At 47.3% G+C, this 22427-nt stretch overlaps 1 protein-coding gene across 2 annotated transcripts; it reads left to right on the top strand.

Annotated features, from left to right (window-relative positions):
- Nucleotides 1-1034: 1034 nt before the first annotated feature.
- DCAF7 (DDB1 and CUL4 associated factor 7) lies at nucleotides 1035-21046 on the top strand. 2 transcript variants are annotated; one of them, XR_010990841.1, is made up of 8 exons: nucleotides 1035-1481; nucleotides 7838-7996; nucleotides 8640-8751; nucleotides 9779-9897; nucleotides 10745-10954; nucleotides 12617-12734; nucleotides 13261-13490; nucleotides 21009-21046. XR_010990841.1 is itself a non-coding variant. In XM_068166460.1 (7 exons), exons 1-7 carry the CDS (start codon nucleotides 1344-1346, stop codon nucleotides 13431-13433), a joined length of 1029 nt encoding a protein of 342 aa, XP_068022561.1. In that variant the 5' UTR covers nucleotides 1035-1343; the 3' UTR covers nucleotides 13434-19723. The 2 variants fall into 2 exon arrangements, 1 of the variants encoding a protein (XP_068022561.1); XM_068166460.1 differs by lacking the exon at nucleotides 21009-21046 and having other exon boundaries at nucleotides 13261-19723.
- The last annotated feature ends 1381 nt before the right edge of the window (nucleotides 21047-22427 follow it).

Below are 22427 nucleotides of genomic sequence, written 5' to 3'. Positions count from 1 at the left end.
AGGCTCTGCTGAGCAATTCTTTCCCTACAGGACGCAGTTCAGGCTCAGCAGGAATTTGCAAAAGCTTTCTACTGGCCCAGCCTGCTGCTGCTCTGCTGCCTATGAGAAATGACCTCACAAACACACCTCAGGCACAGATTACACCACGAGACCTGGCAGCAGCTGGGACTCCAGATGAGCACAGCGATGCCTGAAGCCCTAAAGCCCATCCTGCATCCCTTGCTGAAGCAAGGCTCCCGTCAAAATGCAACGGGAGGGCTAGGGCCAGCATCACCCACAGCGGACACCACGGAGCCTCGACAGGCGAGAGGAGACCTCACTCAGCAGGGCGTCAAACCTGCCTCTCACCAGTCATCTCCCTCTGGGGGGTGATGTCGGGGCTAAAACCAGCCGCCAGCCCTTGCCCAGGCCCCAGGCAGCCTGAGTCCCACAAAGGGCTTATGTATAACGCGGGGTTTTGCCTGCCAGCGCCCAGGACACCTCGTCCCCATCCTCTGCGCCCCACCCCGGGCAGGAGCAGCCTGGGCAACCAGTGCCCACCCGCGCCCCCTCCCCGAGTAAGGTGCCGGGCACGCGCCAATGCTGCCAAAAATAACCCCTCGTAGCTAAGGTTCGGTTAATCGGCAGCGAGCCCGCTCCCCTTCACCACTCGGCGGAGGCAGGACCCGAACGAGCGACACCACCGGGGGCCCAAAGCGTTCCCTGGCTGCCCCTGGCTGACGTGACTGACACCACTCCCAGCCAATCCATTGTCAAGAAGGACTCGAGGTCCCACCTCTCGCCACTGCGACCCCCGGTAGCCAGTAAGGTGTCGAGAAGGAGCGTGGCCGCCCCCTGGGGCGGGGACAAGCGCACCGGTAGGGTATCTCAGCCAGGGGGTGCGCGGCCGTTTGGAATGAAAGGCAAAGAAACCAATAGAAAAATGAAAAGGGTCAAACTGACGGGAAAACTACCCAATAGATGCCCGAGACTCTAAGTGACAGGCCGTGTAGCCAACGAGCACGCAGGGGGCGGGGCTCCGCGCGTGGCTTCCGTTCCCGTTGTGTGAGGGGCCGAATCCCAAACGGCCTCCGCGCTGCTCCTGCCGCCGCCGGGGTCTGGAGCCGGGCCTGGGGGCGCGGCGCTGAGCTGCGGCCTCCCCCGCTCCCTGCCACCCCCCCGCTCCCTGCCACCCCTCCGGCCTCGTTGCGCCCCGGCTGGCCGCGCAGCTTCTCCCCTCCGGCGCGTTTCGCCTTCCCGCTCCCTTCACTCAGGCCCATCTCTCCCCTCCGAGCCCCCCCGCCTCGGCCAAGACCGGTGTGCCCCTGAGCCCCGCCGCCGCCCGGGGTCCCCTCGGCCGAGCCATGTCGCTGCACGGGAAGCGGAAGGAGATCTACAAATATGAGGCGCCCTGGACCGTGTACGCCATGAACTGGAGCGTCCGGCCGGACAAGCGGTTCCGCCTGGCGCTGGGCAGCTTTGTGGAGGAGTATAACAACAAGGTGGGGAGCGGCGGCGGCCGGGCCCGGCTCTGCCGGCGGCGGGCAGTGGGGCCGGGACAGTGAGGCGGTGAAGAGGGCTGACCCCCTTCATCCTGATGGCTCAAGCGGCTCCCTGGTGCCGGGCATAGCCCCGCGGTTGATGTCGCTGGAGGGAGTTTTCCTGCCTTGGCCTTGGCACTGGGAACCGACTAGAGCCGTCAGATGTTCCCCTGAAGTGCAGGGTGCCGGCCTAGATTCAGGCTTATTTTCCTCCCTCGAGCCCTCAGCTGCTGGGAGACGGAGGGGCTGGGGGCGGGGAGGGCCATGGGTGCTGCTGCTGCCAGCTCCTCAGCCAGAGGAAGCCCTGTAGCCCCAGCATACTTGTCCTTGTGTTTTTCAGCGTGAGTAAAAGTGTGTGGCCAGCACTGAAGTTTGTGCAGTGCAGGATGTCTGAGGCTGTGGTGCAAATGTGCTCTTCTGATTATACTTTCTTGCTGTGGAGGACTTTCCTGTGGTAACTTTCTCCATAACTTCATAAAGGACTCTCACCAGTTCCTCAGAACCTTTGCTTTCCTCTGGGAGCAAGGGTGTAATGAGGCATGAGATTGTCTCTGGTGTTTCTCTGCCAGGTGTAAGTGCAGAACTTTACCCTGGTAGCAGAAACTACCTGTTCACCTCTCCAGGCACTCGTGCAGACATTGCTGAACACACTTTTGATTGCTGGCCTGGTGCAATGAATTCACACACGTGGAAGAGAGAGGTGAGGAAACAGGCATAGCTACAGAGCATCCTGCAATTTGTGTGAAGCTGAAGGTTTTGCAAGTGCAGCTTTGTGTGCCTGCAGCCTGTGTGCTCTGTAGCTTGTATCAAGTTTAACGGAGGAAAGAGTTGGTGTCAGAAAGTGTGGTGGGGACTGGGCTTTGTGCAGGGGTGCAATGAGGTGATGGAGGTGTGGGGACACATCTCAGGCAGCAGCTGAATTTCTGCACTAGTACTGGCCCTAGACATGATACTTCTGAGTTTGTAGCTCAGCTTGTACGAGTAGGCTGTGTGTCAGCTGGCCTCTCACACAGGTGAGTGCTGCTGTGGGTTTGGGAGTGCTGCTGGGGAAAGGCAGGTTCCTCAGCTTGAGAACTTTGAAGTTGGTTTTCAAACTGTACTTGGAGAAGCTTAAACTTGCAAAGAGATTTTTTTGTGTGAAGGAGGTAATACAGGTTAATGAGGGGGATCTATATTCATGTTGTCCTTACCCTCCTCAGGTTTGGACCATTCTCAGGGGTTGCTCTTGATTTCAGCCTTTTCATTTCAGGCTTCAAGTGTGAAGGAGGTGACTCAACCCCTCTCTTTTCAGCCCTTTACACTCACAGATGTTGCAGACAGAAATTGTGTAGGAGTGTGTAAGTTGCTGCTGCTGTCTGTAAATATTCCTCAGGGGTTCTCTTGACCTCTGAGCTTCAGGAATTGACTATTCTCTTCACTTCAGTCCATATAGGCACCACATGCTGTGAGATCTCTGTGGTGTAAAGAGCTGGAAACCACTTGTATGAGAAATGCCAACCTGGATGCTGCTGCTACAGAAATAAAGATGATGTATGATCACAAGTCAAACTTGTACAATAAATGGAGTGAAACACAACCTGCACTTTGCTGTGTCTCAGATAATTCAGGGTGGGGGACAGGGGTGTTGTGGTTTTCTTGCTTGTTTGGGGTATTTTTGTAGTGCTTTCAGTACAACCTCCAGCTGTAGGAAGGCAGCGAACAGAGCTGTCTTGGGTAACTGCAAGTGGTTGTGTTGCTTAGAGTACTGATGTTGCCTCCTTTACTTTGGGGACCAGAACAAGCTTGAGAGTGGTGTTTCATCTGCACTGTCTTTATGGTGTCTCTCTGATGAATCTTTTAGAGGATACTGCAACAGGGAATAGCTTCATGCTCCAGCCTGGGAACTCCTGGACAGATATGCTACAGTTGTGCTGAGTACACACTAGTTGTGTGCTGCTCCAGCTCCAGCTTCTGCCCATGTAAGCAGCATAATTAAAGGAACAAAGGGAAGGAACTGAAGTTGCCCTGTTTAAGTAGCCCATCATGTGCTGCAGAAGGTCTGGAATAGCTGAGTTTATAGCCTGACCTCTGGGGTAAGCAATGATACCAGGTTTTTACAGGGCATGTGTGAAAGTTTTGTCCTCCTGCATGATTTGCCCTTCACAGTTGAAATATTTCATACTGCCAGCTTCTGACATCAAAATACACTTCCAGGTACAGTTGGCACCAATTAAAAGGATAATGAAAACTCATTTTCATTTTAACTTTCTTTGCACTCAGCAAAGAGAGAAAGAAACTCACAGAGGTTCCTCACAAGCTCCAAATACCATTTCTGTCCCTGATGTTGCAATGGTTTCTTCCACATAACTGCCTTTCTTCCCTACCCTCATGTACTTAAACATGGGCTGGAAGAGCAATGCTAGCTTGCTTTAAAACCAATCAAATAGGTGGAGATATCTTTTTGTTGTTACTCTTCTGGCTCAGAGCTCCTTTTAAAAAGGAGCTTTTTGATGAAAAGACTTAATGCCCCAATTGTTTGTTGCAGCAGGTGAGGCCACTGTGAGAGAACTGCAGTGAAAGAAAGAGGAGTTTCTTCTTGACTGTAGTAGTATAAAATGGCTGTTTGCACCTCAGTTTTGTGGGGAACTCAAATCTACTGATAGCCAGGCCCTAATTTACTGCTTTTCCCAATCCCCAAACTCTTCTAACCCCTATCAACCCCACACACCAACAGACCAAAGAGCAAACCTCAAAGGAGCAGTTTGAAGCCCACCCAGAGGAGTTTTGTTTCAGCTTGTACACCTTTGTTGTCAGATCACTGGTGCCAAAGTGAGATGACTTGCTCCAGCTGGAAGAACTCAGATTATTTGGTGTAGTTTTTCCTGAACTTGGGTTAGGAAACTGCTGTCAGGCTGTGTCAGCCTTCATGGATTGCTGGTGTGATGGGAGGGCATGGGGGTGTTCATAAACGACTGACTGTGGCTTCATGGATCAGGAACCACGTGGAAAACGTCAGGAAAGGCTGAGTTGGGGATCCTACCTGCAGGACAAAATTGGAGTCTGGTTTAGGTAACAGTGGAGGGAGGTGCTGTGCCCTGCCTGCTGCCATCTCTGGAGCAAGCTGACAGGTTCTGAGCACGTGCTCCCCAGGTTGCCACCAACTCCTGCCTTGAAGCGGGGAGCTCAGGGTGCTTGTTTCACCAGAGGGTCATTTTTTTTTCCTGTAAGGTTTAGTTGCAAAGACAAATTGATTGTGTGTGAAAGATTAATTGGTGTAGTGAGATCTCTGCTGGCACATGACCCCAGAATAATTATAACATGCCATTTGTAGTGGTTACTAATTAGATTACAGCAATATAGGGGATTTACACAAACAACTGTGAACTTCCTTCACTGTTCCTCAAACCAGGCCACACAAAGTCAGCTGTTGGCAAATTCCACGTTGTGTAATTCTGTGCTGGCTTCTTTTGGACCATGTTGGAGAAGAGAAGGCTCTGGGGAGGCCTTAGAGCAGCCTTTCAGTACCTGAAGGGGGCTACAGGAGAGCTGGGGAGGGACTTGTAGTGACAGGATGAGGGGCAGTGGCTTTGAGCTGGAAGAGGGGAGATTGAAACTGGAGGTTAGGAATAAATTCTTCATAGTCTGGGTGGTGAGACACTGAAACAGGGAGGCTGTGGTAGCCCTATCTCTGAAGGTGTTCAAGGGCAGGTTGGATGAGGCCTTGAGCACCCTGGGCTAGTGGGAGGTGTCCCTGCCCATGGCAGGGGGGTTGGAACTAGATGATTTTAAGGTCCCTTCCAACCCAAACCATTCTGTGAAGCGTCATGTTTTGGAAGTATGCTCTTCAGAGGCACTTCTTCACTCTGGTGCACTGGTGCAATTAAGCCATGTGTTGATAAGGGCTTGGATTTTGATAGGAAGAGCCAGGTCCAATTTTAGCACATCTTGATGTATTGGAGAAACAAATAATTATTTAGCATTCCTACCTACTGTCACAGCATAATTGCAAAGCTAATGGAGATGGAACACTCTGATCCTCATTGTCCCCCTGGAATGAGTTACAGGGAGATGTAAAATGGTTCAATTTGTATCTTGACTGCCAGTTACTTCCCTATTAGCATCACCTCAGCCTTATCTAGGCTGGACTTCAGGCACTCCTTCGTGCAGTAGCTGGCAGCTAGCTGCAGATCTTGCCTCAGTTGCAGGAGGGAGAGACAAGGCTGGGATACAATCAGCATCCTGAAAAGCATTCCATCGTTCCCTCTCCTCGTGGTCAGCTTGCACAAGAGGATGAATAGAGGGATGCTGTAATCACTCTATGTGGTCAGGTCTAAAGAGAAGAGTCATGCCTTTGAACATGCTGAGCTAGGAGAGAGCAGAGCTTCTCAAGCAGTATTTTCTGCTCCTGTCTCTGGGCAGACTCCTGCTCAGTTAGCCCAGGCTGCTGCCAGGTCTGACAAGCGGTGTCGGGCACCTGATCTTCAGCAGCTGCCAGGAGCTCTGCTCTTGCTAATGCAATTTTTGTGCTCTAACCTGACTTGCCCCTCAAAGCTCACAAGGATCCTGGGTGGCTGCACAATCGTTGCTTTACCTTCAGGTCTGAGGAAGGGGTAAACAGGGATGTGTGGTGCAGGAATGTCTGAAGTCCCAGCCGTGAAAGTGGGTGCTTTGCTGTTTGAGATTTGCTGGTGGTTATGATGGCTTTGTGTAGGCTTAATACACTCATATTGAGCTGCAAACAACATCAGCAAAGGAGAAGAAATGATTAGAGGTCATTTGTTTTCTGATCCTGACCTTGCCACAAGATTTTCTATCACCAAGGACAATTTGCTTCCTTTGTAAAATCCGCTTAGTATTTCTGATCCCTAAAGGAGTTAGAAAGCTTTTTGTCAATCACTTCTGAAGACTGGGAGATACTTGACTGATTCATACTGGAGTGTGAAGTGCAAGGAGCAGCTAGAGCAGTGTGAGGCAGGCAAAATGCATAGGTTTTTAGAGGTCTGTTTGGGTATGGGGTTTAGGGTTTGCTATGGGGTGAAAAGGACGGAGGTCGTTGTGGCAGGAGGTGAGGTTTGCCTCGGTTAAAAGCCTCTAAGTGGGCTTACAGCTGCTGATGTTACAGTTCAAGATCCACTGAAGCATTTGTTGGTTTTCTGTTAGGTGGGCAAAAGAAGGTAGATTTCCAGCCTAGCTTTTAAAATGTGCAGCTTGTTCACTGAATGTTAGGGGCTGGAAGGGACCTCAGAAGATCACCAAGTCCAGCCCCCCCCACCAGAGCAAACAACCCACTGGCTCATCCCAAAATGCTTAGGATTTTTCCAGATAAACATCTCAGGGAAAGTCCATTAAGCCCTTGCTCCCAGGAGGAAGCTGCTGTCTGGAAAGTTCCTCTGGTGAGCAGCTTACAAACCAGTTGCAGCGAGCTGTCCCCATAATGTTTGTGTTTGCACAGCAGTTCACACAGTGGGGCTTTCATCCTGTTTGGGTCCTGCAGCCACTGCTGGGTTAAATACACCCTCCCAGCACCATATTGCTGTTCTCTGAGCACTTTCTGACATGTCAATATTTTTCTAATAACATCATGTCTGGGACTTGGAGTATTACCTCAGGTGTTGTCATGGCCAAGCTATGTGGAGATAGTTTCATGTTTGCTCTGTCTTGCATCACTCTCAGCTGGGCAAGTTAGCCCTTCCCACTGTCACTGCTCTGCAGCAAAACCCTGATTTGGAATTCAGCTACCTAGGATCTTTCAGCAAAGCTGCTTTCTTGGTCAGTTCAGACAGAACATTTGAAGAATGATGTAAATATTTTAGCTTCCCAATTGCTTTATAAAGTTTGACTTCTGTTTTACCTTCTGATTCTGTGCTTCATCTGTGTATTAATTTTGTGCAGCTGTGACAGGTAATGTGACCTGCAAACAACTTGCCAGCTGAAGTGGTCTGCCCAAGAATTCCATGGTATGGGCTTTAATTGTGGGTGGTGGTTGTGCAAACTACAGCTTGTCCTGCCCTCTGAAGATGACATTGACCACATCAGCTCAGTTAAAAGATGAGTGCAGTAATGCTTGTGCAGTTGAAGTCTGTGATTTAAACTAGGCTTTGCAGTGTGGAAGAGAGAAGGGTGGGCTTTAATCCTTTAGGACTGGATTTCAATTCATTTGAGATCATCTCTTCAAAGCCAGGGCACTCTGGTGATTGTATACACTTCACTTTGCTTACATGCCCCAGCCAGGAAGCAAAGGTTTAACAATTTATCATTCCACTGCCAGGATGGTCCTTGAGGCCACAGAAGGTGTCCTTGTGAAGTACAACTTTTATAAGATACTTTTCTTCTTACAGGTGCAGCTTGTTGGTTTGGATGAAGAGAGCTCAGAATTCATTTGCAGGAACACCTTTGATCACCCCTACCCTACCACAAAGCTTATGTGGATTCCAGACACCAAGGGAGTGTACCCAGACCTGTTGGCAACCAGTGGTGACTACCTGCGAGTGTGGAGGGTGAGTAAATCCTCCCTAGATCAAAGATGAGCCCTGGTGCTAATTGTGTTGCATATTGATCTATTCTCACTCAAGATCAGACTTTTTTTTGAAGTGAGTTATTTTCTTGCCCTTGCTGCAGTGTGGAGGTTAAGACATAAAATCAAGTCAGAGCACTCAGTAGTTTTTCTTAACTGCAATAATGTGCCTGGATTACAAAGCTTACAGGAGAAGCAGAATTATCATGGCAGCTGCTGTTTTAATCACTTTGTTAAAGATCAGAGGTGCATAGAATGGTCTGGGTTGGAAGGGACCTTCAAGATCATTCAGTTCCAACCCCCTGCCATGTGCAGGGAGGCCTCCACCAGACCAGGTAGCTCAAAGCCCCATCCAGCCTGGCCTGGAACACTTCCAGGGAAGGGGCATCCACAGCCTCCCTGGGAAACCTGTTCCAGTGTCTTCCCCACCCTCACTGTCAAGAATTTCTTCCTAATCTCCAGTCTAAATCTCCCCTCTTCCAGCTTAAAGCTGGATTTTCCAGAGCTTTAGGATGTAAATCCAAGAGGAAAGAAACCCAGACTTATCACCTTGTGTTTGGGAAGTGCAAGTGGAACAAGTGGTGTGATGTTGCTATTTTCAGTCAGCTGTTTCACTTTCCCTAAAGGTGGGTGAAACAGAGACCAGGCTGGAGTGTTTGCTGAACAACAACAAGAACTCTGACTTCTGTGCTCCTCTAACATCATTTGACTGGAATGAAGTGGATCCTTACCTTCTAGGTGAGAGTGACAAAATGCTACATGTTCAGCATGGAAAACACAGGCTTTTAGAAGTCAGTCTGCTGAAGTCTGGGCTGTGACTGACTGGTGCCATTGCACATGGACCTCTCCATCATAGAAACTGCCACTGTCTTAGGTTAAAATAGCATGAATAAAACCTGAGCAGCTTACTGAGACAATTTGCATGGAAAGGTGCCTTGTCCAGTGCAGAATGGGTGACTACAGCTGGATTAGGGATGTTCCTTATTTGTAGACAGGGATTCTCACTTTTCAGGGCTGGCAAGCTGGTGTCATAGTGCTAATTAATGACATGCATGAACTCCTGTGACTTACTGCAGAGTGTTCTGGAGTGGATAGAAAAGCTTTGTCTTTTGTGAAGCCATTTCAGCAGCAGGAGTAGAGCCAGGAGCCCTTAGTTCAGTTGGAGGAGGGGGGCTGAATGATTAAGGTTTAATTATAGCCTGTGGGCCAAATTGTGAATCCAAGATGTCTGATCCAGCAGAGGCTCGTTTCCCTCCCAGAAGAGTACAGTCATTTATGTCAGGGGGATTTGCCCAGAGATTAACAGTGATAATATGTCTTAGTAATTATTTGCTACATGATTTATTTTGTGCGTGTTGCATCTCTCATCTCTTAAGAGCTTTACTGCTGGCCCAACCTTCAGTCCACAGGAGCAATCAATTAACAATGACACGCTATCGCCACGCTGGGATTGAATCTGGGGCTTGACATGCACTTGAGATTTACAGGATGGGAGAGTTGATCTCAGAGCTGCATCAGGCTGCAGAATAGATTGAAGGAGACATGAGCTATTTACACTTTATTCCTGTGTGGAAGAATCTTCCTGCAGCTAAAAGGTTTGGGTCATTGAAATGCACGGCGGACTGTGAGCTGTTTGACAGCCTGGGTTTTAATTGTCTGCTGCTCCTTGTCGCTCTTTTGGTCTGGAGATGTCAGAGGGATATTAATCCAGTGATTAAATAATCAGTGATGGTATGAGTCTTGCTAACAAGTGTTTTTGTTTCAGGTACCTCTAGTATTGACACAACCTGCACTATTTGGGGTCTGGAGACAGGACAGGTTCTGGGAAGGGTAAATCTGGTCTCTGGCCATGTGAAGACCCAACTTATTGCACACGACAAAGAGGTGATGGCTTGCTTTGATTGTTTGCTTGGCAGATTCTTAAGTGGTAGAAGAGGAAGATAACTCTGATTTCCCCCCCTCTGGTCTTGAAAAATGTATTGATAATTACTCTGAGATTATTATATTTGATAATACTGTTTTGAGTACCAAACTCTAAAGCTATACTCTTGGCTACCAAAACTACTCTGTTTTAACTCATCAGAGAATCTGGATCGGAGGGCATGCTTGTTTTACTAGAGAATAGAATAGAATAGAATTAACCAGGTTGGAAAAGACCTCAGAGATCATCAAGTCCAACCTATCACCCAACACCATCTCATCAACTAAACCATGGCACCAAGCACCCCATCCAGTCTCTTCCTAAACACCTCCAGTGATGCTGACTCCACCACCTCCATGGGCAGCACATTCCCATGGCCAATCTCTCTTTCTGGGAAGAATTTCTTCCTAACATCCAGCCTGAACCTCCCCTGGCACTCCAAAACAGTAGGAAAAAAGGAAGTAAGCCAACAAACTGGAATTGGAATCAACTGCATAGCAAAGGCAACAAACTAGTTGCAGGAGTCTTTAACATCATATCTTTCAGCAGTTAATATCAGTTTCTCAGGCTTAGCTATCATCTTTCTGTGTTTAGTTTCAGTGAATGATCCTCTAATGACATAACCCTTTTAAGCCCCCCCCCCCTTTCTTTTGACAAGGGAATAACTTAAACCTTGCTGGGAACATTGGAGCAGTTGACAGAATGTGTCACAACTCGATCTCTATCCATACATGAAATCCCTTGCTCTGTGATTTAGGAGGCAGTGTGCTCATCAGAGCTGCGTTTGTTCTCTCCGCTGCTCCTGCGCAGGTGTACGACATCGCCTTCAGCCGCGCAGGTGGTGGCAGAGATATGTTCGCTTCAGTGGGTGCAGATGGCTCAGTGAGGATGTTTGATCTTCGTCATCTGGAGCACAGCACCATCATCTATGAGGACCCACAGCACCATCCACTGCTGCGTCTCTGCTGGAACAAGCAGGATCCCAACTATCTCGCTACGATGGCCATGGATGGCATGGAGGTGAGCTGGTTGGGATTTTAGCCCTTGGGAGGTGGCTTCAGGCTGTTAGTTCTGCAGAGTAAGGGGGCAGGGTAGATGTTGGTTGGACATCAGGAGAAGCTCTTTACAATGAGAGTAGTGAAATACTGGAATAGGTTGTCCAGGAATGTGACTGAGGCCCTGTCTCTAGAGACATTCAAGATCAGACTTGATGTGCCCCAAGCAGCCTGATCTAGATGGAGATGTCCTTGCTGACTGCAGCGGGGTTGGACAAGATGACCTTCAAGGGTCCCTTCAATGTAGTCTGTGAATCTGAGTCTGCCTGAGCTGGGGTATGATTAATTGGAACAAATGCTGAGTGATGTCCCTCAGGGGTCAGTACTAGGACTGGTGCTGTTTAACATCTTTATTGGCCACATGGACAGTAGGATTGAGACACCCTCAGCAAATTTGCTGACAGCACCAAGCTGTGTGGTGCAGTCAACACACTGGAGGGAAGGCATCCATCCAGAGGGACCTTGAGAAGTGGGCCAGTGTCAGTGTCAGGAAGTTCAACAAAGCCAAGTGTAAGGTCCAGCACCTGGCCTGGGACAATCCCAAACACATACAGGCTGGGTGGAGAGCAGTGTTGAGGAGAACCTCAGTATGAGCTTGCAATGTGGACTTGAAGCCCATAAGCCAGCCACATCCTGGGCTGCATCATCAGCAGTGTGAGCAGCAGGTTGAGGGAGGAGATTTCTGCCCCTCTGCTCTCTGCGATCCTTCCCTTTTAGTGCTGGGTCCAGCTCTGGAACCTTTCTCCAAGGAAGACAGGCTGAGAGAGTTGGGGATTTTCAGCCTGGAGAAGAGAAGGCCCCAAAGAAACTTAACAGCAGCCTTCTAGGATTTGAAGGGGCCTATAGGAGACCTGGAGAGGGACTTTTGACAGAAGCACAGAGTGACAGGATGAGGGGAGGTGGCTTCAAACTGGAAGATTAGATGAGATATTCGAAAGAAATTCTTCCCACTGAGAGTGGTGAGGCACTGGAACAGGTTGTCCAAAGAAGTTGTGGAAGCTCCAAGCTTGGAAGTGTTAGAAGCAGATTGCATGGGGCCTGGAGCAGCCTGGATGTGTCCCTGCCCATGGCAGGTGTTTTGGAAGTAGATGATCTTTAAGATCCCTTCCAATCCAACCCATTCTGTGATGGTTCTATGATTTTATGCTAAGTGGTACTTCATTCTTACTGTGCTAAGTTCAGCAGGGCTTCAAGAAGTAGCTGTGGCATTATAAACTTGGAAGCTCTCTCTGACTCATCTTTCAGCTGGTGTTTCAGAGGGTCTGAGCCAGCTGGATGGTGCTTTCCACAACAAATCTTCATGCAGGTGTTGGAGTCACCTTGTTCCTCCTCGGTTCAGCGCACAAGGCAGTGTGTCTTAGTTTGTCACTTGTGCTGCTTCAGGGAAGCACAGTTCCTTTGCCCTTGTTGCATAACTCACAAACCTTCCCTCTGTGAGGTCTGACTCCTTTTGAGGCAGAGTGACCAGCTGGAAGCTATTCCTTGAGAACAGTGTTTGCTTGCCAGCCACGTCCTTTAGGAGCGGGCTGTGTTGATAGCCTTGCTTCAAAGCGTTTGCTTTTCTGCAGCAATACAAATGCAAGTTACTCATTGGGTGGCTTTTATTTTTTCCTTCTTGTTTCTGAAGGTTGTGATTCTAGATGTCAGAGTTCCCTGCACTCCTGTTGCCAGGTTAAACAACCACAGAGCCTGTGTAAATGGAATTGCTTGGGCACCTCATTCTTCCTGCCACATTTGTACAGCAGGTAAGCGTCAGCCCTCCCTCTCCAGCTGCCCTGGGGGGTCTGAGCGTCTTGCTGCAAAATCCTCTCTCTCCAAAGCATTTCTGCAGTCCTGCCTGCCTTTGCTGAAGAAGAGCTGTAGTTTAGAAGCCCTTTATTAATGACCTCCCTAAAATTTTTTATGGAAATAGACACCTCCTGCAGCTTATTTTGGCAGTAGGGAGCCCGGTGCCCAGACTGCATCTGCTTTGGCTGAGCTCTCTTCTTGTTTCAGTGCTCCTTAGGTTTGTTTTTGCAATCTAATTCTTAAATGTTTTCAATTTATATGAGTTCCACTGTTTGCTTTTCAATTCTGTCCTGGATAATGTGTAATCCCAGCTTCTATTTTTGGAGCATAGTTGTATCATTGTGTCTCTGACTTGAATACTCATTGGGACTCCCAAACAGCCATATCCTGCCACAGCTTCTTGGTCCACAGGCCTGTTGGTAGCGGTGCATAGAGATCTCGTTAAGCTTTCATTCTACTTCTGAGTTCCTCTTGCCTTTGCAGCTGATGACCATCAGGCTCTGATCTGGGATATCCAGCAAATGCCCCGTGCCATTGAGGACCCTATCTTGGCCTATACAGCAGAGGGAGAAATCAACAATGTACAGTGGGCATCAACTCAGCCAGACTGGATAGCTATCTGCTACAACAACTGCCTGGAGATTCTGAGAGTCTAACCTTACTGCTTCGTGCCACCCTGAGGCAGGGCTGTGTAATTTCCCCTCCCCTCTAAAGTAAGAACAACACAAGTGGCCAGTATCTGTTGTTGCTTTGCATCTGCTGTTACAAGAAACTGTTACAAGAATCAGTGGCAGGTGCCTCCTGTCTCCAAGACTCTAAAATGCAGAGCCGTGCTGAGCCTCTTGGACCTTCTGGGTTCTGATTTTCTTTGTTGTTTTGTTTGGTTTTTTCCCCTCAGTTGAAGTTCTGTATATTTGTTGACTGTATTAATAAGCTTCAGGCTTTTCAGTTGCTGCATATGTCCATGTGTTTGTCAGCCAGCTGAGGCAGCACATCAACTAGTTGAATAGATGCAGGTGCAAAACAAGGTGGGGGAAGACGATGATGTTAACGGCCACCTTGGCAGGAATCTTGACCATTCCTGTTGTTGCTGCCTCTAAACTGTTGAAACATTTGTATGTTTTTTATATATTAGGCTAACTTTCTATTGAGTAAGGTTTTTCTCCCTGATTCTTACTTTTGATATGTGATCCACTTCCATATGCCCCAAGCAGGATCTAACCATCCATACAGATCACAGTACAGTAACACTGCAGGCTCCCTGGCAGTAAAGGCCTGCCAGAATTAACTGTTGCCTTGGCTCTCTCTATTCCTGGTTACCTGGGCAGAATTTTCTGGTGCTGTGAAGTACAAGTGCTTGTTGCACAATCCCTTTACCCTTTTCTGATGCTAGAGGCAGTTGTTACTATGGTAGGCCTTATTTTTCAAGTCTGACCCAATTTGTGTGTATCCTGCAGCTGTGTTAGCTAACAGAATGGTGGTAGGTTTCAGAAAGAAGATACATGCATGACTTAAGCTCCCAGGAGGTAAACAGCTCCTGGAAAAAAAAAAGTGATTTGTAATGGACTTGGCATTGATGCTTCCAAACAAATGATTTCCCCTCGGAAAACTTACTCTCTAAACCAAAATAAAATGGTTTCACACTTTGTAGCTTGCTTGAGTGGCAAATAATGTGAGCAAGAGTCTTGTGGTTAGCCTGTACCTTGGAGCTTCTCTGCATTTGGCCTGTGTTACTGGAAGCTCTGCAGAGAAGTGCAAAGCAACCTTTTTTTTCCCTTCATTTTCTTTTTGTTTCCTCCCCCAAAATGTATTTGCTTTGTACTGTCAGGTCTTATTGAAGGAGTGAGCTGAGATGGAAAAGCTGGTCCTCCATCCAAATGAAAGCTGTTCCCCTGAAAGAAATGATTCCTTAGTGTAATGCATGATGATGGGTTTAAAAGGCAAGAAATTGTGCCACAGAGGCTAAGGTTCAGCACTTGTCATCCTCCTGTCTCGAGGGGACGTGCCCAAGGGCTTCTGTTTGTCTTGAGCAGTGGATCTGCAGTGATACTTTGCAGTCAAAGCTGAGTGGATTAGGCAAGATAAAAATCTCTGCTGATAAGATGGCTGAATGCTCCCAAGTGAAGACATGACAAGCCTAGCTGGTCTGTAAGGAGGTACCAGCTGAGTTTTGATGGGAACGTCAGAAAGTATCAGAATTGTCTTTCCACCTAATGAGAACTCACCTGCGACTGGAGGCAGTGTTATAAATAGTAGGACACTGGCAAACTCGAGTCTTGTCACTCTGTGCAGCAAAGGCAAGCTGGGAAAAGCGATTACTGTGGAGCAGTGAAGCTGCCACTGAAAGCACTGTCAAATGCAGAACAGAACCTGCAAAGTTTTGTCATTCTGGACATCCAGAAATACTCTGCTACAGGCTGCTGCTCAGCGTGGAGCTCAGCAAAGCACTGCCTTGTGCATTTGATAGGAATCCATTAGGGACAGCTTTGTTCCATCACTCCTTCTAATATCAAGGAACTAAAAGACTCTTCCCGTGGTTGGAGCTCATCTTTTGTCAGGGAGGTTCTGAGCTCAGTTGTGGGATTTTTGACAGCAAGCTTGATCGAACTTGAAGGCTGTTTGTGCTTATTAGCAGCAGTGCTGAGAGGAGAGCGTTCCACAGACAGGTTTGGTCTAGATGGCAGAGCGCTGTTAGCCAGACAATTAGGTTCTCCCTTCCTGCAGGAGCACTCCATCTCAAACTGGAAAATACTTCACTGAGTGGAGTGAAAACAAGGATCTTCTTAGCAGGGGCACATGGTGGCACTCCCAGCTTCAGATGGCCACACAAACACATACACAAGCTTGTCATGTAGTGTTTAGTTCCCAGTGGCAGGCGTCATATGCTGCGCGTCTGAGAGGGAACTGTCTGTAGCATTGAGTACTTTTTGTAGGCCCCTTTATGCTTCCAAGTCTAGATGGCCAGGAAAAGAGGAATGCCTCTGTTGCTTGGCTTAAGAATGCAGCTTTTGCAACTGTAGAATTGTGCTTTAAAAGGGACATTAGATAATTTATTTGGAAGTGAAGTCACTAAAAGACTCCCTGGGCTGTGCTGAATGGAAAAGCAGCTTATTCCTGGAGGAATACAATTTGTTACCTTAGGATGATGGGAAGAGAGCCTCTATAAAGGGACTAATAGTCTTGAATAGCTTTTGCTGCTGTTGAAAACCCATCTTGCTGTGAAAGTGAAAGGATCCAGTGCCAGTCCTTCCATCCATAAAACTGCTTGGAGTTCATTTGTGGAATTGAGTGTTCGTTCCAAACACATCAAAGGCAAGCGAAGGAATCCTGTAGGCTCCAGTGAGTCCTAAATAAAGCCTATATCCTGTTTGTTCAGCCAGTTGGGGTTCCTTCTGGATCTGCAGCATATTGCTTTGGGCATAATCCATTGTCATTCTTCATGTGAAATTGCATTTTAAATCACTAGAGGCTGTTTTGAAGCAGGGAAATGCTCCCTAAAATAGCTTCTTCTCAAAGAAATCTCTTTAAAGGTTAATGACTGAAAAGACAGGAAAATCCTCCTGGGTGAGATGTTCTGTAGTGCAAATGGCACTCCCATATAGAGAAGGAAGTGAGAGACTTAGGTGCCCTTTTGCCAGCACCTGCTGACACCCTGGCAGGGAGCTAACAGTCTACTTTCTGGCTCAAGTTTATTGGCAAGATAAAATAAACCCCTGAGGCTTGTCACTGTAGCCTCTGAATCAGAAGGCAGTTTATCATATTTCACCTGCTTAGCATTCAGTTGAGTGTCACACCCCCATAAGCATTACTTCGTCCCATGTCCCAGAGTTTATGAACACAAATACTTTGGGTTTCAGTTATTTTTGTGCTTACTGCAGGAGCAGAGGTTGAAGAGCAGCTGCTTTGGAAAGCCTCATAGCTCAAGTAACCTGAAGGGAAAGGTTAGCAAAGCAGAAAACCACCAGACAAGACTCCATTCTGGGACAGAAATCTTTCTCTCTGCCTGAAGTAGTTCTGTAGCAGTCTTCTTCAGTCAATTACTTCCAGATGCTGTTTGGTTGTGTCCTGCTTAAGCTTTCCATTGGTTGCTACTACCACGTGGACAACCTATTGCTGATACATTGACTCTCAACTCGGGGGATCTCGATCACGTCGAAGTCATTAGCGAGGTGAAAACCTACAGCAAACAAGTCGGATGTCAATTAGTGTGTCTGTGCCAAGCCTGTTAATTGTCTAAATGAACTGGGCTCTGGTAGGTTGCATCTATGGGAATTGTACTTCTGTGTGCAGGGATTTAAGAGGCAAGGGTTTGAGTGCTTTGACAATCTATTTAGAAAACACAGTGGTTTCAGAGAGTGATGTGAAAGGAGACTGTTAATACAGGTTGTTCCTTGTGAAACCTTGAAATGTACTAAACGGGGGAGGCATTGTCTCTCATAAGTCAAAGTTAATGATCCTCTCAAAACTTTGCTGTAATTACTCTCCTGAATGTTCTGGGTACTAGTGAAGAAAAAAAAAGATCTATTTTTTGCCTGGTGTTGCAATGAGAGAGCTGCATCAGTCTGAAGTGCAGCTCCACTGCCTGCCAGAGCCCAGGTGAGGGGAGGAGTCTGAGGGCTTGGAATTCACAGATGCTCTTGTGCTTGTTTTAAATGTAAATGAAGCAAGCCGAGCGTGTCTGTTTTGTTCTCTTGCAGATGGCACTTTAACAAGTATATTTTTGGTGAGATTAGGGAGGAGAGTCAGCTTTTCCTCAGCCCTTTTATGGTAGGCATTTGTGTTTTGTATGAAATGTTAAATACAACAGTCACTGAAGTCCTAAACTGTGGCTGGGGTTGGCAGTATCTAGTGGACCCTCATCTGTCCTACTGAGCACCAAAACAAAACCATGAGCACGTGGCAGTTAAAGTGAAGCTCTGTATTCTGAGGCTGACACAGTCCTCCAAGGCCAACCCAAGCAACTCGCTGACTGTCACCCACAGAGTCCCCTGACGGTGTTTGGTAACCCTGTTGGTCCCCTGTTGGTGTTTTGGTAGTGGAAGGCTGGTTGTGTAAAACTGTAGCTGGATTCTTTGGGTAACTTGTTTTTGGGATAGGAAAAAACAGAATGCAGCTGCTGCCTGTAAATTCACCCAGTCTTGCCAGTTCCTTGTGTTAGTGGTGGTTTAACTCTTTCAGGACATATTGGAGAGGATGAACAGCAGCAGAAGTGAGCTCTTGGCTCAGTGGGTTGCACAGTTAGAGTTCCATCAAAGTACTGAAGGGTTTGGTTTGCCTGCTGCTGGGTATCCTGCCACCTCAAATCCCCACTGCTAGGCTGTCAGTTAACACATGTTCTCTCTAATACATACTTCCTGCTCACAGACCCATATTCCAGAGCAGGTTTGTATTTATTGGACAGTGGACATTAAAAGCAGGTGTCCAAGAGCAGTTCTGGAATGGGCGAAGTACTGTCCCTGTTTCCCCTGATCTCTGCAAAGAGTCCAGGGGATTCATTGTGTGTGGCACTTAAGGAGCACTTTCTCCTGATGACATAGAGATGCAGCTGTATCTCCCCTGCTTCTTCCCCAAGAAGAGTCAGAAATGTCCCATTCTCAAGGATATTGAGAAGTTTAGCATGGCCCTGGCTCCTTTGTTTTTCAGGAATACTTCTCCAGAACTTCCAAGCAGCACTTTTCACCAGCACCAAAAACCAGTCCTTAAAAACCCAGCTAAGTACCAGCCACTGAATGCTCATCTAGGGATTCATGGCAGACTCCAGAGGCAAAGGCACCTGGGAGACTTGCTGCTGCCTGATTTCAGATGAGAACTTCATCAGCCCAGTATCTCAGTGGCCTTCTGTGCAGCCTTGGATACTCAGCATCAAACTAGCATTGCCCTGGTCATAAAACGTCCCCGCGGCTCCCATCCGCTTTATTCCTTTGCAGAAAGGGAAAAACCACTTAACAAAATGAAGAAGAAATAAACTCTTTCCTGAAAAAATAAATAGAAATAAAAGTCATTGTGAGCATGAGTAGCTGTGAGCTGTCACTGCTCTCTCTAAGTGTTCCAGCTCTCATCTCTGGGAGTTTGCTTTCCTGTCTGCACAGACCCCTGCGGCTCTCCAGCCCCTTGTTAGAGAGAGGAGGATCGCTCTGTGGAAACCGAACCAAGAACCAGTGAGTGAGCAGAGGCCTGGTGCAGCTGAGAAGCCATGTGTTGCTTTTGATTTTGTTACTGACAACCTGGTAAATATGAAATCTATTTAAAAGGATCCTTTTTGTTGTTCTTTTCAAGCCCTTGGGTTGCTAGCAGTGTGAGATGTAATTTAAACCTGTTGCACCGCAGCTCTTTATTTTTAGCCCCGGTAGGCCAGGCAGATGTTTACTTTCTTTCCTTTTCCCTGTGTGTTTTCCCCCCATCCCCTTTTGTGGTAAATCTCCTGAAGGTGTAATCTTTGTAGCATGATTGTACAAACATCCATATGAGATTCCTGACTTCTTGTTCTCACTAAACTATGTTAAAGCAATAGTAGTTTCACTCCTGTCCTCCTTTTCTCCCCTTCTCCCCACCCTTCTTGTATTGAGATTTGCAACTTTGCTCCTATCCTGTCCTAGAGGAACCCTCTTTATCCTGCTGTTGTTGAGATGGATAACTGCAGTGTCCCAACCAATATCCCTTTATTTTTATGGAGAAAAATACAGAAAGGTTTTGTTACAATGGGTTTTAACACCTGACTCATGGAACCATGTTGTTTGAAACTCTGTCAATTTTAAGGCAATTTTCTGAAATGGCTTGAAAAAGTGGAATGTTGCATCCTTTTATGCTATTTTTTTCCTGCTTCCTATGTAGTTTTATTCAGATTTTTTAACCTTCTTTCTAAGTTTCAGCCTCCTGTGTATTAGGTACAGTATTTTCTGCCTTTCATACTTTGTAATAAAAATGGAACATTTGTAGATTGACTGCAGTTCGCTGTGTGGTGAGTTCAGAGCTGGTGCCTGGGGAGGGGTGGGCAGGGAACCACTTCAAGTAGGCTTCATGTACCCTGGCTGAAGCTTATTGCTGTAAAAGGGAGGGTGACTGCTGCATCTTGTCTCTGTAAAGCTGGTGAGGTGTGTTCATCTCTCATCCTGCTGATAAACAAAGCTGAGAGTTCCACCAACTCCTAAGCTGCAAGTTACTTCAAATAATCACATTGTTAGGAACCTGTTCTGGGTTGAGCTAGAACAAGACTAATTCTCTTCAGTGGTTTGATTTCTCAGCTCAGTCCCTTCTCAGCAGCTGCACTTGCTGCAGTTCAGGGCCTGTTTGCCCCCAGTGGCTGCTTCAGCAGTGAGAACACTTCAATATTTCTAGTCAGTACCAAGGGCTGGCTGCAGACCAAGGTCACTGCTAAACCTCTGTGCGGTTAAGAGGTGGCACCTGCAGGAAGGGACTGGACAGGGCAGGTGTCCCTAGAATGTCTAACAAGGGACTTCATCCCATGGCTGTTATGTTCAGTATACAGCTGAAGGACCCCAGAGTCAAACAGCTGCAGTGGCTGGTGTCTGTGGAGGACTCTTGCCGTGCTGGCTTTGATCTTGACCCATGAGTTTCTGAATCCAGTTCCAGAATCCAGCTCCTGAGTCTAGTTCCTGTCTGCTGCTGAGTCCAGTCTGAGACTTTTGTAGCGTTTGCCACAGCATCAGTGGTAACAGGGAGGTCATTGCCATGAGGGATTGTGTTCAATATTGGTTTGTATCTCTTTGTATATGTTTGACTTTATTGGTATTATTTTTCATTAAAGCTAGCTTCATTTTCCCGTCCACAAATCTCTCTCCCTTATTCCCTTTCTCTTCCCTCTTGGGAACAGAGAGCATCTGTCTGTTGTTTAGTGGCAAGCCCAACCCTAACCTTTGGCAGAACCCAGTCACAGCAGAACTTGCTTAGGATTTAAATTTCACCCTCAGTTACTTCTTAAAGCAAACCTCCTGCCTGCTCCCTGGGTGCTGTTAGTGCTTTGTTTTCCAGCTGCTCTGCAGAGAGCTTGTTCCCTGCACAGCAAATGGTAATTATCTGCCTGCATGGCTTTGGTTTCAAGATTAGGAGAAGAGGGATTTATTTTCTTTCATTGTTTTTAAAAAAATCAAATAATTGGTCTCTAAGGCTCTCTGGATATAGGCAAGCTGAAGACAAGGCAATTAGAAGCTAAGCAAGTGCCTCAGTCTCTCTCGTGTGTGGGTGACCTCTCTTAAAAGCTGCTTTCTTTGCAGGCTCAGTCACTGGGGTCAGTGTTGCTGGAACCAAGCCCTCAAGGAGAATGTGGTGGCAGAGCCTGGAAATTTACCTTAGACCTTGGTAAGCAGGACTGATGACCTCAGTATTTAGAGTAACTCTAGTTCAGCTCAACTGTTGTGTGACAGCAGTGGATTCCTCTCTAATTCTTTGTGTACTGGCATTGAAGTAAAGGCTTATTGAGCTTCATGAGCATAGTGGAAAGAGTTGCCTGTAAGGATGCTACAGTGATTTCAAGCTATATATGGACTTTGTTCTAGCAATCTCTATTTGGAAGGGCTGCTTTCCTTCTAAGACTTGTTTGTCTTTTACCCTAGAAATGGATTTGCATCCCCCTAGGTTGTTTTTGGGTTTGTTTCTTGGCTCTGTTCTTTGGAATGCCCCAAAGAAACTTTCTCAGCTTCTATTCCGGTGGAGGAAAGCAACTTCTGCAAGTTGGAGCTGCTGGTGCAAAAAGTCAGGAACTGGTAGGTGATAAGGGAGGAGAAGAACTTAATGGCAGTGTGGTAAAACAAGTGCCATGAGGTCCTGTTAAGAAACATGGGTAGAAAATAAGGCAGAGAGAAGTTCTCTGCATTTTGTAAACACCAAAGGACTGGGCTGACTTGCACGCTCTGTGAGCCTGGGAAAGTCACTTCTTCTCTGATACCAGTTGGAAGTGAAAACCACATCATTTATCACTGCTCAGTAAGTGACTTGAAAATACTTGAAAGAAATCCCCCAGGGTAACAGAATATATAACCCTCAGCTGCGGAGATAGTGATCACCAGGATGATTTGAAGCCCTGATGCTGTAACAAGCACTTTGTCTTGTGCTTTTTCATTAGTACAGCTCTATAAACAGTCCAGGCTGCCGGCTCAGAAGCAAGTAATGATCTTAAAAGCATCTAATATTTTTAACATCCTTGCTGCTCTTCCTTCTGTTTTAATTCTGCTCCTTGCACAAGCGGAGTGCCGCTTCCCGTTGAACCAGACAGCTCCAGGGCCCCCTCTACTGGGACGCTGGCAGCAGGAGGAGAGACTCAGCCCTACAGCAGAGCAGGGCAGAGCAGGACAGGTACAGGGGGCAAAAAGAACTCTCCAGACGTGCTTTTAGAGAATTTCACATGGTTGATGGGTTCTGCTAGAGGTGAGGTAAGATTTGGCCAAGATATATTCTGCCACACTCTCCTGCAGTTGGATAATGATGTTAGGTTTTCCATTAACTTTGTTTTCAAAGCTGAGAGCACAAGAAAGCGTTAGCAGAATCAGAACTGTCTGGAACTGGTGAGATGACTCCTCTCTCAGATCTGCACTAAAGGAGTGCAGAACACTTTCATGCATCCTTTGAAGATTTGCAGGGTTTCTTCTCCTCCTCCTCCTCCCCTGAAATTTTTATTTCTTCTCCCTGCTCCCATT

Source organism: Melanerpes formicivorus, unplaced genomic scaffold (genome assembly GCF_026170545.1).
Source record: "Melanerpes formicivorus ecotype bairdi unplaced genomic scaffold, bMelFor1.0.p_v2 SCAF_100, whole genome shotgun sequence".
In the NCBI taxonomy this organism is placed as follows: Eukaryota; Metazoa; Chordata; class Aves; order Piciformes; family Picidae; genus Melanerpes; species Melanerpes formicivorus.
Note: the sequence above shows the minus strand (reverse complement) of the source record. Positions and strands in the feature narration are given on the sequence as shown.

Bases quoted from the DNA above. Each gene is read 5' to 3' on its own strand.
- DCAF7 (XM_068166460.1), top strand. From the start codon at position 1,344: ATGTCGCTGCACGGGAAGCGGAAGGAGATCTACAAATATGAGGCGCCC. The intron at 7,997-8,639 runs GTGAGTAAATCC...CTTTCCCTAAAG, and splicing joins ACTACCTGCGAGTGTGGAGG to GTGGGTGAAACAGAGACCAG. The intron at 10,955-12,616 runs GTGAGCTGGTTG...TTGTTTCTGAAG, and splicing joins TGGCCATGGATGGCATGGAG to GTTGTGATTCTAGATGTCAG.